Source organism: Mustelus asterias, chromosome 12, assembly GCF_964213995.1.
Source record: "Mustelus asterias chromosome 12, sMusAst1.hap1.1, whole genome shotgun sequence".
Lineage (NCBI taxonomy): Eukaryota > Metazoa > Chordata > Chondrichthyes > Carcharhiniformes > Triakidae > Mustelus > Mustelus asterias.
The window spans coordinates 62,868,017-62,883,810 of NC_135812.1; the positions used below are offsets into that span (position 1 = coordinate 62,868,017).

General features: G+C 40.4%; 1 protein-coding gene across 3 annotated transcripts in view; it reads right to left on the reverse strand.

Moving 5' to 3' along the window:
- The window catches only part of mpripb (myosin phosphatase Rho interacting protein b), a 401,247-nt gene that overhangs the window by 348,989 nt on the left and 36,464 nt on the right, over nt 1-15,794 (reverse strand). For all 3 annotated transcript variants that reach the window (XM_078225341.1, XM_078225339.1, XM_078225340.1), the window contains exon 3: nt 10,089-10,154. In XM_078225341.1, coding sequence (XP_078081467.1) covers nt 10,089-10,154 — 66 coding nt within the window. The remainder of the gene's footprint in view (nt 1-10,088; nt 10,155-15,794) is intronic.

The window sequence follows — 15,794 nt, forward strand, 5'->3', positions numbered from 1 at the left end:
ACACCAGTGGCCAGAAACCAAAATAAATACTGTAGCTACAGAAGTTAGTCAGTGGCTGTGTATTCTGTGTGAGTGACCCACCACCACCTTACTCTGGCCTTTCCAAAACCATAACCACCATAATGGAATACTTTCCATTGGCCCGAATGAACGAATAACATTTGAGCAGCTCGACATCATCCAGGACAAAGTAACCCGCTTGAATGGTACCCCACCCACTATTGGTACAGTTTGGCTGCAATGTGTACCATCTACAAGATGCTCAGAACAACCGGTCACAACTTCTTTGTCAGCACTCTCAAAACTACAAGCTCTATCACCGAGAAGGACCAGGGCATTAGGTGCATGCAAACACCATTATATCCAAGATCCTCTCCAAGCCACAGACTGGAACTCCCTACCCAGAACTCTGTGGGAGTACCACCACTACATAGAACGAAGCTGTTCAAAAAGGAAGCTCATCACCACCTTAACAAAGACAAATAAGGATGGGCAAATTATCAGCAATGCCAGTGAATAGATTTTTAAAAATTAACATGGAGTGATCAGAATGTTTTATGTTAACAATTACACAATATTCTAATTCCATTTCACAACTGCTAGTTTTGAGCTGGAAACCAAAAGCATACAAGTTTCTATTCTTATAGACACAATGGCCAGATTTTCCTGCACCAATTTCCTCTCCACATTCCCAGAGCAGATGAAAAGAATATATAAACACTATTCCTGACAGTCTTTTAATAAAGTACAATGAAAGGAAAAGCATTTACTTGCCTAACAGTAGGAAAACCAGCTCTATTACACTGCCAATGATTCCAAAACTGACCTTAGCAAAAACGCAAATGCAGTATCCAGCTATAATAATGGAAACACCCAAATAGCAAACAAAAATTTGTAGTACTAAACATTGTGAATCATCTAGCAGGATTCCTCAACAACTCAATTTGCTTACCCTGTAAGTAACCAAACTATACAAAGCTGGAATGGTGGCATGGGCATCATAATTGGCCTCAACAAAAGTTAAGGATCGTTGAAAAGCTGATGTGTTGGAATCCACTGAGGGAAGGATCAAGAGTGCTTGCAGTACTGAAAAGCCCACTGACATTCATTACTGGGGATCATTAAATTGAGATTTGAAAATAAAAATGAACTGCCAAAAATCGCAGCTGACAAATTTATTAAAGTTTTTGAGGATGCAACAAGCAGGATGGATAGAGACACACAAATATGGTGCATTTGGATTTCCAAAAGACATTCAACAAGGTGCCTCATAAATGTTGCTGCACAAAATAAGAGGTCATTACATTGGGAGTATTACATCATCATGGATAGAGGATTGGTTAATGAACAGTCAGGATAAATAGGCCATTTTCAGGTTGGCAACAGTTAACGAGTGGAATGCTGCAGAGATCAGTGCTGGGGCCTTAACTACTATGATCGGCAGTAGAGGGGAATCTGGGTGTCCACATACATAAATAATATGCTGGTACAGCAAGCGAAGAATAGAAAAATATTGTCCTCCTATAATCGCAAGGGAGATGGGAGAATAGTTGGGAAGTTTTGCTACAACTAGACAGGGCATTAGTGAAACCACACAGAGAACTTAGTGCAGTTCTGGTCACCTTACTTTTTATTCTTTCACAGAACTTGGGCATTGCTGACTAGGCCAATATGTTTTATTGCCCATGCTTAATTTCCCTGGAGAATCTGGGGGTGAACTGCCTTCTTGAACGGCTGCAACCCATTTGACTTTGGTACATCCAGTGCTGTTAGGGAATTCCAGGATTTTGACCTAGTGACAGTTAAGGAACAATTATATAATTCCAAGTCAGAATGGTTGTGTGGATGGGAGAGGCGTTTGCAGGTGATCTTTTCCCCATGCATCTGCTGCCCTTGTCGTTCTACGTCGTTGAGGTCATGGATTTGTAAGGTGCCTCAAGTTGCTACAGTTCATCTTATAGATAGCACACGCTTCCCACTGTGTCAGTGCTGGAGGCAATGGATGTTGAAGTTAGTGGATGGGATGCCAATCAAGCAAGCTACTTTGTCCTGGATGGTGTTGAGCTTCAAGATTTGTTGAAGCTGCATTCATGTGGGCAAGTGAAGAGTATGCCATCACACTCCTGATTTGTGCCTTGAAGGTGGTAGATAAATTTTGGGGAGTCAGGAGGCGAGTTACTCTCTGCAGAATTCCAAGAATCTGATCTACTCATTTTGGCACAGTATTTATGTGGCTGGTACACTTCTATTTATGGTCAACGGTGACCCCCAGAATGTTGATAGGGGGGGATTCAGAGATGGCAATGCTATGGATTGTCATGGGGAGGTGGTTGGATTTTTTCTTTTTGGAGATGTTCATCGTTTGGCATTTGTATAGCATGAATGTTACTTGTCACTTATCAGCCAAAGCCTGAATGTTGTCCAGGTCTTGCTGCATATGGATATATGCTGCTTCAGTACCCGAGTTGTTGCGAATGGTGCTGAACATTGTGCAATTATCAACGAACATCCTAATTTCTGACCTAACGATCGAGGGACGGTCATTGATGAAGCAGCTGAAAATAGCTGGGTACAGGAGACGAACTACTCTGAGGAACTCCTAAAGTGATATCCTGGGACTCAGACAACTGACCTCCAATAATCACAACCATCTTCCTTTGTGCTAGGTGTGACTCCAACCAGTGCACAACTCCTTGAGGGATATAGTTGCATTGGAAACTGTTGAGAGGTTCACTAGGCTGATTCCTGGGATTAAGGGATTGCCTGAAGAGAAAAGCTGAGCAAGTTCGGCCTGTACTCACTGGTGTTTTGAAGAATGAGGGGTAGTCTTATTAAAACAAATGAGGGGGCTTGACAGATTCGCTAATGTCCTTTAGGGAAGGAAATCTGCTGTCTTTGCCTGGTCTGGCCTACATGTGACTCCAGGTCCACAGTAAAGTGGTTGACTTTTAACTGCCCTCAAATGGCCAAGCCACTCAGTTCAAGGGATATTAGGAATGTAACAAAAGTTGACAATGCCCAAATCCCAAGAAAGACTAAAGAAGAAAATAAAATCCTCCATTTAGACACAGCTAAAACAAAATAATTGTCTTTAGCATCTGCCAGAACCTCTGTTATCTCACCACCACTTCAGTATCTCTCTCTGGCTGCTCTCAACCTTTGCTCTATTTCATGCCAAGCTGAACTTACGAGCCTTTACCTTCTCAAAAAAGGACCACCTGCTTTCAGCTCTGACATTGCTATTTCTGCCCTCAGCCTACAGCATTTCCACTGCCTGACTCAACTATTCCAACTGAAGGGACTCTGGACTTTCTGGTGCAAGATTAAGGTAAAGCTTAAGTTGAAAAAGTAATGTTTGCCTCGGAAACGGAGATGAATAAAGAGAGAGACTGGAAACCCTAGACTCCTGAATAACATGTAAACCAAAAGAAAGATAGAAGTGCAAACAATACAAATGGAAACAAATTTACACACAGATTAATTGGGATCAATAGCATATCAGGGAATGCATCCATTGTTCTCAAAATGCCACTTGAAAGTAAAGCATGCTGAATAACCAGTAACTTGGCCAAATTCATACGGTATCATGGATTTTGTTATTGTTCCAAACTGCTCCGAGGAGACTACTTTTGAAGGACACTGGTTGCTAACAATGAGGGATAAACAAGATTAATGATAAGACAGCTGCCTGATGGACCTTGGAAACGAGGAGAAAAACTAGCTGTTCTATCCAGTAACAAACTTTGGAAAACAATTTGCACAGGTTTGCAATTATTTTTACTGAAGGCCACAAGAGACAGAGAGGTTGGCAACAAGGAATCAACCCACTTATCTCTCCTGAAACAGGAACTCTCAAGTTTTGAGTTACACACCCCTGAACAAGGTTGCAAGGCATCTTTATTTGCAAAGTTAGCATGTCTTAATGACAACATTTTGATAATGCTTTCAAAGTGTTTCAGTCAGTTGTCTAATATCTTTTGAGGACAAGAAATAGAATTAAACCCTACACAACACTTGCATCAATAGTTTCATATCATCTGCGCTGCTCGTGCCAAATCCTATCCCACACAAAATGCCATTGTTCTCACCGACTTTGCGCATGGTCACCCAACACCCGAAATTTAAAATCCTCATCCATGTTGTCCTTGCAGCAAAGGAGGTTGAGGGAAGATGTGATAGAGCTGTGGAAGATTTAGGCTTGGGCATAAAGGTTTAGCCACAGTAGAACTGTTCCTGTTAGCTGACGGCACAGAATAAGGGACACAGGTTTATGGTGTAAGAAATTCTTTTTTTAAAGACAGCAAGTGGGAAGGATGTACAACCTGCTACATTCAAGGGTGATGGAAGAGATGATCAATAATTTCAAAAAGAAATTGGATGGACACTCAAGGGAAACAAATTTGGCAGGAATTTGGGCTACAGTGGGGGACTGGGACTGAGTGGATGAGCAGGTACTCAGCAAAATATTAGGATTGAGGGACGATAAGTCCCCCAGGCCTGGTGGCCTACATCCTCGGGTATTAAAGGAAGTGGCGGCGGAGATAGTGGATCCATTGGTTAGAATATTCCAAAATTCCCTGGACATGGGAAAGATTCCTGTGGATTGAAAAAATGCTAACGTAATGCCCTTATTCAAAGAGGAGGGAGGCAAAATGTGGGAAATTACAAACCAGTTAGTTTAACATCTATTGTTGGGAAAGTGTTAGAATCAATTATCAAGGAAGCAATATCAGGACATTTGGAAAGTCAAAATGCTATCCATCAGAGTTAGCATGGTTTTATGAAGGGCAAATCATGTTTGACTAATTTGCTCGAGTTCTTTAAAGATGTAACAAGCAAAGTGGATAATGGGGATCCTGTAGATGTAGTCTATCTGGACTTCCGGAAGGTGTCGTACAAAATGTTAACTCACAAGGTTAGATCACATGGGATTAGGAGTAATTTATTAGCTTGGATAGGTGACTGACTGATGGACAGAAGACAAAGTTGGGATAAATGTTTTTTTCCTGGATATCAAGCAACAACTAGTGGGGTGCCACAGGGTTTGGTCCTTGGGCCCCAGCTATTTACAATCTATATTAACGACTTGGATACAGGGATAGAAGGCTCTGTAGCCAAATTTGCAGATGATACAAAAATAGGCAGGACAGTAAGTTGCAATGAGGAAATAAGAAGCTTACAAATGGATATAAATAGGTTAGGAGAATGGACCAAGATATGACAGATGCAAGTGTGAGGTCATGCATTTTGGTCGGAAAAACGGGAAGGCGACTTATTATCTAAATGGGGAGACACATTGGGGTCAGTGCAGAGGGATCTGGGTGTCCTGATTCACGAGTCACAGAAAACTAGCATGCAGGTACAGCAGATAATAAAGAAAGCGAATGGAATGTTGGCATTTATAGCTAAAGGAATAGAATTTAAAGGCATTGTTGTAACTATACAAGGCATTGGTGAGGCCGCACCTGAAGTATTGTGCACAGTTTTGATCCCCTTATTTGAGGAAAGATGTAGTGGCATTGGAGGCAGTTCAGAGGAGGTAGTTCAGAGGAGGTTCATTAGGCTGATTCCAGAGGTGAGGGGTTTGCCATATGATGAGAGATTGAACAGTTTAGATCTATACTTTAGAAGAATGAGGGGAGATCAAATTGAAGTATACAAGATGATAAAAGGTATGGATAAAGTAGACATGGAGCTGATGCTTCCTCTTGAGGGGCATTCTAGAATGAGAGTCATAGTCTTAGGCTAAGGGGTAGCAAATTTAAAACAGTTGAGGAGAAACTACTTCTCCCAAAGGGCGGCACGGTAGCACAGTGGTTAGCACTGCTGCTTCACAGCTCCAGGGTTCGATTCCCGGCTCGGCTCACTGTCTGTGTGGAGTTTGCACATTCTCCCCGTGTCTGTGTGGGTTTCCTCCGGGTACTCCGGTTTCCTCCCACAGTCCAAAGATGTGCGGGTTAGGTTGATTGGCCAGGTTAAAAATTGTCCCTGAGATGTGTAGTTAGAGGGATTAACGGGTAAATATGTGGGGGTAGGGCCTGGGTGGGATTGTGGTCGGTGCAGACTCGATGGGCCGAATGGCCTCCTTCTGCACTGTAGGGTTTCTATGTTTCAAAGGGTTGTGAATCTGTGGAATTCGTCACCCCAAAGTGCAGTGGATGATGGGACAGTGAGTAAATTTGAGTTAGACAGATTTTTAATTGGTAATGGGTTGAAGAGTTATGGGGAAAAGGCAGGAAAACGGGGATGACGAGCATATCAGCCATGATCGAATGGTGGAGTAGATTCGATGGGCCGAATGGCCTAATTCTGCTCATATCTTATGAACTTATGAAGGTATGGATTCAACAATATGCCATCAAGACAATGTGCTGAAATTCCAACATAATTGTAGCTCATCTCATGGAACCTCCTCCAGCCTTGCAACCCTCTCTCACCCCCGAATTCTCTGTTCCTCTCAACTGTGGTCTTTTACTCATCTTCTAATTCATCCCCCCTTAGCCAGCCATCTGTTCAGCAACCAAAACATCATACTCTAGAATCTAGATATCCCTTCACAAACTCCTTTAACTTGCTTCCTTTAAAGCTTATGAACATCTGTTCTGATGCTGCTGCTGAAGCAACTTGGAATCCTTTCCTACATCAAGAGCACCATATAAATACGCAAATTGTGCAATAGGAGACTCCTACATAGAAAATACAACAAGAAAGTAGGCTGCTCAACCCAACTAGTTGGTGTTTATCTTTCACAGAAGCAGTCACCCTAATCACATGTAATGTTTCTCTTTCCATATTTTTGTATTCTCCTTTCATTTTGAATGTGGAGATGAATTCTGCTTCAATTAAGTTCTGGGAATGTACAACATTCTACAGTTTAGGAAGGTTTTTCCTACTCCCCATCCCAAATTATCTCAATTTATTTCACATCTCCTTGTTCTAGACACCTCAAGCCATCAGTAATTTTAATTTTTCTACCCACTCTCATCCCAGCCTTTTAACACATCAGATCACCCTATAATCTCCCCTCTAACCAGAAAGCATCCTTGTGAACCATCTCAATTCATTCCTATAGTTGGAACCCAAAACTGCACAATGTACTTTAACTATCGTCTTACTACAGCTTGCATCATTACAACTCAACTTTTATACTCTGCACTGTGTCTCAAAACCAAATGCTGTTTGTAAAAAGAGTCTTATTTAATGAAGGTAATGTACTTAAAATTATGGCAAATTTATAGCCAAAATATACCACTTAACATGTATGAACATGGAACCTCATCTGCCACTTTATTTTAGGATTCCACCATCTTAACAATCTACCCTCACAACTGGGTTTGGTCCTCAGAATTATTCACAATACCTCCTACTATAATACTGTGCAAATTGGAAATTACTCTTTAGTTCTTCACTCAAATCATTGATGTGCAGAGTTAGCAGGAGCAGTTACAGAACAGAAGCCATTTCAACACTGCTACCAATTTCCAACAACTTCAGCAAGTTGTTCAATTTTTTAAAAGAGCCTACTTCCATGTATGCCTTCTAATCACTCAAAACAAATTGCTCAGAGAGAAGCAAGGATCCAGACCATAAAGAAACCCACAAAATGGTTAAGTATTCTTACAAACCTATGCATGATGTTTGAGCCAATATTTCAATATCCTATGAAAGATATTAAGTGCACATTTAAGTTACCTATTCAGGGATTTAAAGTTGCATGAAATAACAGCCATGTCATTTCTAATACCGAGATTCTATGACCATCCTTATAAGATGGCATTTAAAACTGAGTGCAATAAAACAAAAAGTTATGAAATCTAATATCAATCAGTTTATTAAATCAAATCAACCAGGGTTTAAGAGAATGATAGATACATCAGTTGTCAGTTCCATACCCAAATCTTGGCTTCCTTTTTCCACACTCAATCAAGTCACATAGGCAGCTGTAAATTTACATCAGGGATAGCAATGTAGCTATATAGATATATGCTCCTCGCTATATGGTCATACATTGAAAATACTCATCGCTTGATCATTTTCAGTGTTCCATTCATAGAGTCTCTAGCGTGCAGAAGGAGGCCATTCGGCCCATCGAGTCTGCACTGACCACAATCCCACCCAGGCTCTGTTCCTGTAACCCCATATATTTACCCTGTTAATCCCGACACCAAGGTCAATTTAGCATGGCCAATCAACCTAACCCACACATCTTTGGACTGTGGGAGGAAACCACAGCACCCGGAGGAAACTCATGCAGACAAGGTGAAATTGTGCAACCTCCACACGGATAGAGACCCGAGGCTGGAATTGAACCCGGGACCCTGGTGCTATGAGGCAACAGTGCTAACCACTGTGCCACCCTACAATCTATAAGGTATAAAGAAACAATTTCAACCAACCACTACTAGACTTACCAATATGTCCTCAATATTCTTTTCAATCATTGATACCTGGGTCTTTCAGCTAGGTTTCTCAACTGAAAGAGGAATTCTACCAAACACTCAGTTCTGCAGTTTCAGAATTTAATGCCTGTTCAAGAACATTAAATAATTTTTACATACCTACACTTGTACGCCGTATTTCCTGCTTATTTTATCTGGTTACATTTCTCAATTCTACTTTAAACAATTGGAGAATTATACTTGGCTCCTTTTGCCTCAATTCACCAAAAACTCTTTTCCAAAAACTCTTTCCAAACACAGTATTAAGTAACATCAGCATAGGGATGGCTAATTCCAGTAAGTGGGTAGTTATATTTCTAATTGTGTGTGAAATCAACATGACACCTTCATCTCTATTGATCCATTTCATTTTATCACACATGGACGGCAACATTGACAAAGAGCTCAGAAGGGAACCGTTTGGCACATCATTACCCTGCTGGCTCTTTTAAAATAACTTTCCAATTAATTCCTCTCCCTGCCCTCTCGTCCCGTAATTCTTCCTTTTCAAGAATATGCATAATAAACCTCTGGAGATAATTACTGAATTTGCTTCCACCACCCTTTCACATTGCTATGATCTGGAATGCACAACACACTCAACATAAATAACTGTGCATCTCTTTTCTGGTTCTTTCACCAATTATCTTAAACCTGTGTCCTATCACCTGACACCAGAAACTGTTACTCTTTATTTAGGCCATCAGAACCCTTTCGTAATACCTTCTCTGCTCCAAGGAGAACAATACCAACTTCTTAATTCTATCCAAATAACTGAAGTCCTTCATCCTTGGTATGATTCCAGTAAATCTCCTCTTCCCCCTCTCCAAGGCTTTGGCATCCTTGCTAAATTGTAGCAGCCATAAGATGATACAATAGTCCTGAGGCCTAATCAGTAATTTATAAAGATTCAGCACAAGTTCACTGCTTTTGTATTCATGAAGCCCTGCATCTTGCCTTTTTTTTAAAAAAAGGCCTTATTCACATGGTCTGCCACCTTCAAAGATTTACGTATCTGAACCAAATCTCTGTTCCTACATTTATTATACAATCTAGCTTACATCACCTCATGTCATTCTTCATTTCACTCAAAATAATCCTTTCAAACCCAACCACTGATAACTTAGAACAACAAAAAGATAACGAAAAAGGTCTTCAAGTTGCATGTTACACAAGGGAAATATCAAATGTTAACATAAAAGTAGGAGTAGTTTCCAAAAAATAATTTTCTTTGGTACGTGATTAAGAGCCAATATTGTTTATGCGGCACTGGGTTCGCCTCAATTCCTCGACGCAACCCAAGTATTAAAACGACAAATAAATACATCAGTAGCTGTTAATTAACTCTCAGTTCTAGTGTGTGGAAGTTAGCCCGATGGAAAGCTGTAAACAAGAAGCTTTCTAATGCTTCAAATTAGTTAACAATTCGGTCGGAAACCTACCTAAAGTACACTCAACAAATCGCAATGTTAAGAACTTCAATCAATAAAATGTTTGCATTTAAATGGCAAACAATTGCCATTTCAAAAGTAGCACTGAAACAGTTTTAAATCTTTTATTTACAAACTGATCTATTGCAATATTCTGCTACATCTTTAAAAGCAAAAGGACTTACCACACCAAATAAATAATGAAGAAAACATTACTTACCGATTCATCCAAGGCATAACGTAGACATCCATGTTCATATAACACAAAGAATCTGCGCTGCCATTTCTAGAAGTTGGAGCAGAGAAGCAGAGAAGAGTTATATTTTGAACACCTGCAACAATTTGGTTCAACATATTTTCTACTGGAAACTATTTTATATATTTAAAAATATACACACAATAAAGCTCATTAATTCAGCTCGAGTCATGAGACAATTAGAGATGGGCAATAAATGCTGGCCCAGCCAGCGACACCCACATCCCATGAACAAATAAAAATGTTAAATAGCAGGTCTCATCTTTGCTACTTTTGGTGGTGTTTTCCTACAGAGGAAGTCATTTTGAACTGCAGTGGCACACGTTGTAATGCAGTTGCCTTGTAGCAACTGACCAAGGCCCTCAGCTGCAGTAGAAGACCCATGGCAAAATAACATACATTCTAGAAGATCTCACTCATGGGAAAAGAAAGTCAGCCAAGACAAAGTGAGCTTTTATTGGAATCAGTGAACTTTTGTTAATAGCTACCCGAATTATTTACTTGAAATACATTCTCAAAATCCTTTTATAAGGCAATAATTGTGAAAGTGTGGGGGCAAGTAACAAATGGGAAATATTTCTACCTGTGCAGCACTATATGATGTGGAGTTGCCGGTGTTGGACTGGGGTAGGCACAGTAAGTAGTCTCACAACACCAGGTTAAAGTCCAACAGGTTTATTTCATAGCACGAGCTTTCGGAACATTGCCCCTTCATCAGGTGACCTGATGAAGGGGCAATGCTCCAAAAGCTCATGCTATGAAATAAACCTATTGGACTTTAACCTGGTGTTGAGACCACTTACTATAATTACACAGTAACACAAGCAGTTTCTCAAATTTCAATAAAATTAGTCATTAAAACCAGGTTCAATTGTTAAACTAAATCTCCTCCCACACCCTACTGGTACAAATGCAATAATTCTGATCAAATATAATACTAACTTCTGTGCAAGAAATTCTCTCAATCATATCGCTAGCTACAACATACATATTTTTTTGTATATATAATGAATTTCAGTGGTAATTTACATGAAGATTTTTGCTTCCGCTTCATTTCCTGCAAATTATGGAATGTTACAGCACAATGTAATCGCATTCTCTTCCCCAATCCTGATACCTTCTCTTTTTTTCTCCCATATCAACTATTTAATAGTCAAGAACTGAAAGACCATCTCACTCATTCCACTATTCAGGTCCTTCCCCCATACCCAAAGTAGCCAATAGTTCTTGTCCCTCCCTAAATTTACTAAATCTTGTGACAAATTCAAGGTGTAGATGCCTCTAATAAATGCAAATTTCTGTAGAAGGGTCATATGGACTCAAAATATCAACTGTTTGTCTCCACAGATGCTGCCAGACCTGCTGAATTTATCCAGCATTTTCTGTTTTTAATCTAGAAAATTTATGTTTTGGGACTGCATCTTTAATTTAAGGTACAATGTAGGAATGAAGAAGGTCATGTGACTGCTCTGCATTCTGCTGACAAGATTGGGAGCCTGGTTGTCAAGGGGAAAACCCACATAATTTTACTAGGAAGGTGGCAATAATTGTGAATGTATTTCAAGTAAAGGAATTGATTAGCTGGGTGAACAGAAATGAATTAACACTGGTGGGAAAGTCTACCCCAAGTGAACACAAATACCACAAAAGGAGAAACCTTAGGGAACACTTCACGCAAAGGGGTCATAAAGTAAACAGTTTAACCTAAACAATCAGATCATCTTAAACTAGAAATCAAAAAAGTTTGTTCTATTCAAGTGTATAAAGGAATATGAAGCCAGAGTGGATGGATAGAGTTATCCGTATATTGCTCAACTGTGCACAGGCCAATGTAATTACCAAGTAGTCACTGGGACAATTAGATTATAGCAATGAAAATCAAAATTACTGAAGTACAAAATGTAAACTAAACATCACAGAACCTTAAACTGAAGAGGAGAATCTGGATAAATATTTGTACGTCAAATATTGATTGTCATTCTTGAATGTCAAAGACCAGAACTGCTCACAGAAAATGTTAGTAATTTATTCCTCTTTACAGTAAGAGTTCTAAAGTTGACTTCATGCAATGTTGTGCAAGCACCTAATTAAGAGATCAGCATGCCAGAAAGATCTTCATTCCATTAAACATTACTTGAGATTCACCAGCAAAATAGTCAAATGCTCCACTTAACCGTAAAAGTATATTCATTAAGCTAATACAAAAGTGTACACAACGTGCTCCATTGATATAAAGGATATTTAAAAAGTTTTAATTTCTTAAATCAAGTAATGGAAAATTATCATAACCTAAACCAAGCCGTTTAAATGATCTGCATACATTGAAGAGATCATGGTAAGGGCTCACCATTGCTCAAATACGTCAGTATGCTGAGACATGGAATCTAGGAAATTTGTAGGTTTGACTTGTAATCAAATCAAAGCATGCTTTTCTCAGCTGGATCAATGGCAGCAAGTAGCAGAAACAGCATTCAGTAAACAAAGCTAAGTAATCCCTTAATCAATGGATCAGACTGAAGTTCTGCAGCCCTGCCACATCCAGTCATGAATGGTGGTAAACAATTAAACTAACAGGAAGCAGTGGTTCCACATATAACTCCATCCTTAATGACGGGGGAGCACAGCATACAAATGCAAAAGACAAGACTGAAGAATTTACAGCCATCTTAAGTGCCCAGTGGATGGTCAATCTCTGCCACCACCTAAAGCCCCATCATCACAGATGCCAATCCATTTAATTGCACATGACATCAAGAAATGGCTGAAGACACTGGATACTGCAAAGGCTATGGGCCCTGACAACATTCCATCAACTGTACCGAAGACTTGTGCTCCAGGACTAGCCAGAGTGATCCAGTACAACTACAACACTGGCATCCACCAGCAACATAGAGTATTGTCCCGGTATGTCCATACATTAAAAGCAAAACAAACTCAACCCAGCCAATTACTGGCCCATCAGTCTACACTTGATCATCAGCAAAGTGATGAAAAGTGTCATCAACAGTGCTATAAGAGGCACTAACACAGCAATCACCCGTCCACTGACACTCAGTTCAGATTCTGTCAGAGCCCGTCAGCTCTTGCCCTCATTACTATCTTAGTCCAAATATGGACAAAAAGAAAGCAAACTCCAGAAATTAGGTGCAAATGACTGCCCCTCGACATCAAAGCTGAATCCGACCAAGCATGGCATCAACGAGGACTGAAAAAAAACTGACGTCAAAGGGAATCACAGGGAAATGCTCCACTGGTTGGATTCATACCTAACACAAAGGAAGGTGGCTGTGATTATTGGAGGTCAAATCATCCCAGCCCTGGGACGCTGCTGCAGGAGTTTGTCAGGACAGTGTCCTCAGCCCCACCATCTTCAGTTGCTTTATCAATGACCTTCCCTCCATCATGAGATCATAATTAATGTTCATGGATGACTGCACAATGTTCAGTACATTCATGACTTCTCAAATAGTGAAGCAGACTGCATCCATATGCAACAAGACCTGGGAAAGACCTTGGCTGACAAATGGCAAGCAACATTCACACCACACCAGGCCATGACCATCTCCAACAAGAGAGAATATGACGATTTCCACTTGACATTCAATTGTATCATCACCACTAAATCCTCCACTATTAACATTGCATGGCTTATTGTTGACCAGAAATTGAAATATACCAGCTTTCAAGATGCTCTACATCATCCAAGACAAAGCAGCCTGCATGATTCGCACCCCATCTCTCACCTTCAATAAATGCTACCTCCATCACTGACTCAGAGTGGCAGCAGTGTGTACAATCTACAAGTTGCACTGCAACAAATCACCAAGGCTCCTTTGACTGCACCTTGCAAACCCTCAACCTCTACCACCAAGATGGACAAGGGCAGCAGGTACAAGAGATCACCAGCTTCAAGTTTCCCTTCAAGCCATACACCATCCTGACTTGGAACTATATCACTATTCTTTCCCTGTTGCTGGGTCAAAACCCTGGAACCCCCTCCCAAGTGGATATTCATACAATGCATGAACTGCATCAATTCAAGACAACGGCTCATCACCACTTTCTGAATAGCAATTAGGATTGGACAATTAATGCTGATCTAGCCAGCAATGCCCACATCCCATGTACGAGTAAATAAAAAGAAAGCTGGAAGAGGAAAGAAAATCTAACACATTCTTCCTGTTTTTGGACAGGATCAGACATCGCAGCCAGTTTAACAGGTTTGTATCCTCGTAATAGCCAGTTGACATTCATTGTTGAGGTGTAAACAAGAAGAATGGCAACTTGGATAAGTTTCTAGAATACTGCTGGTTCCTTTAAACATATACTGCATAATTAATTACCTTCGGGTAGAGTAGGGGAGAATGGAGAATGAACAAATTCTAAAACATGCAACTGCACCACATGCCACACTGACTAATAACTTGTTACTGAATGCAGTGCAAGAATTCTGTAGCCTTTGTACCTTTCACACTGACTGGATCCCAGTTAATATGGGGATAATTGAAAGTCCACACTATTACTGCCTTAAAATTTTCATATGCTTTTGAAATTAGCTACAAATTTGATTAATCTCCCTTGATTGTCATCTGTGATACATTCCCAGCAGCACGATTTCCACTTTCAAGTTGCCTAGTTCAAGCTAAGTAGTCTCATTTGGCAATCTCTAACATATTATCCCTTCTTTAATCAACAACGCAACTCCACTTTTTTTTGTCTCTGTCCATCTCACCTATGACCAGGAACTTTAATCTGTGTTTACTGCCCCTCTCAAAGTCATGGTTCAGAAACAGGTTCATCTGTTCTGTGAAGGAATAATATGTGCTATGGATGAAGGGGAGCCTGCAGATAGGTTGTACTTGGATTTCCAGCGGCACCTGATAAGTTACCACATCCAAGGTAATTGCAGGGGGAAAAAAAACACATGGTGTGGGGGTAACATTTTAGCACAGATAGAAGATTAGCTGGCTGGCAAAAACCAGAAATATGCATAAATCTTTTTGTTTGGCAAGATGAAGTGACAATGATAGGTAGGAAAGTATATTGTGAAGAGGACACAAGGTGGTTGCAGACATATAGATAGGTTGAGTGAGTGGGCCAAAGATCTGGCAGATTTTGTATAATAAAAATCAAGAGTATTATTTAAACAGAGAACAGATGTAGAATTGAAGTGCAGAGGGATCTAGGTGCTCTAATACACGAGTCACACAAAGGTACAGCAAGTAATGAGAAGGCCAATGCTATAGAACATAGAACAGTACAGCACAGAACAGGCCCTTCGGCCCATGATGTTGTGCCGAGCTTTATTTGAAACCAAGATCAAGCTATCCCACTCCCTATGCCTATCCAATAACCGCTTAAATGTTCCTAAAGTGTCTGACTCCACTATCACTGCAGGCAGTCCATTCCACACCCCAACCACTCTCTGCGTAAAGAACCTACCTCTGATATCCTTCCTATATCTCCCACCACGAGCCCTATAGTTATGCCCCCTTGTAATAGCTCCATCCACCCGAGGAAATAGTCTTTGAACGATCACTCTATCTATCCCCTTCATCATTTTATAAACCTCTATTAAGTCTCCCCTCAGCCTCCTCCGCTCCAGAGAGAACAGCCCTAGCTCCCTCAACCTTTCCTCATAAGACCTACCAAGAACAAACAAAGAACAAA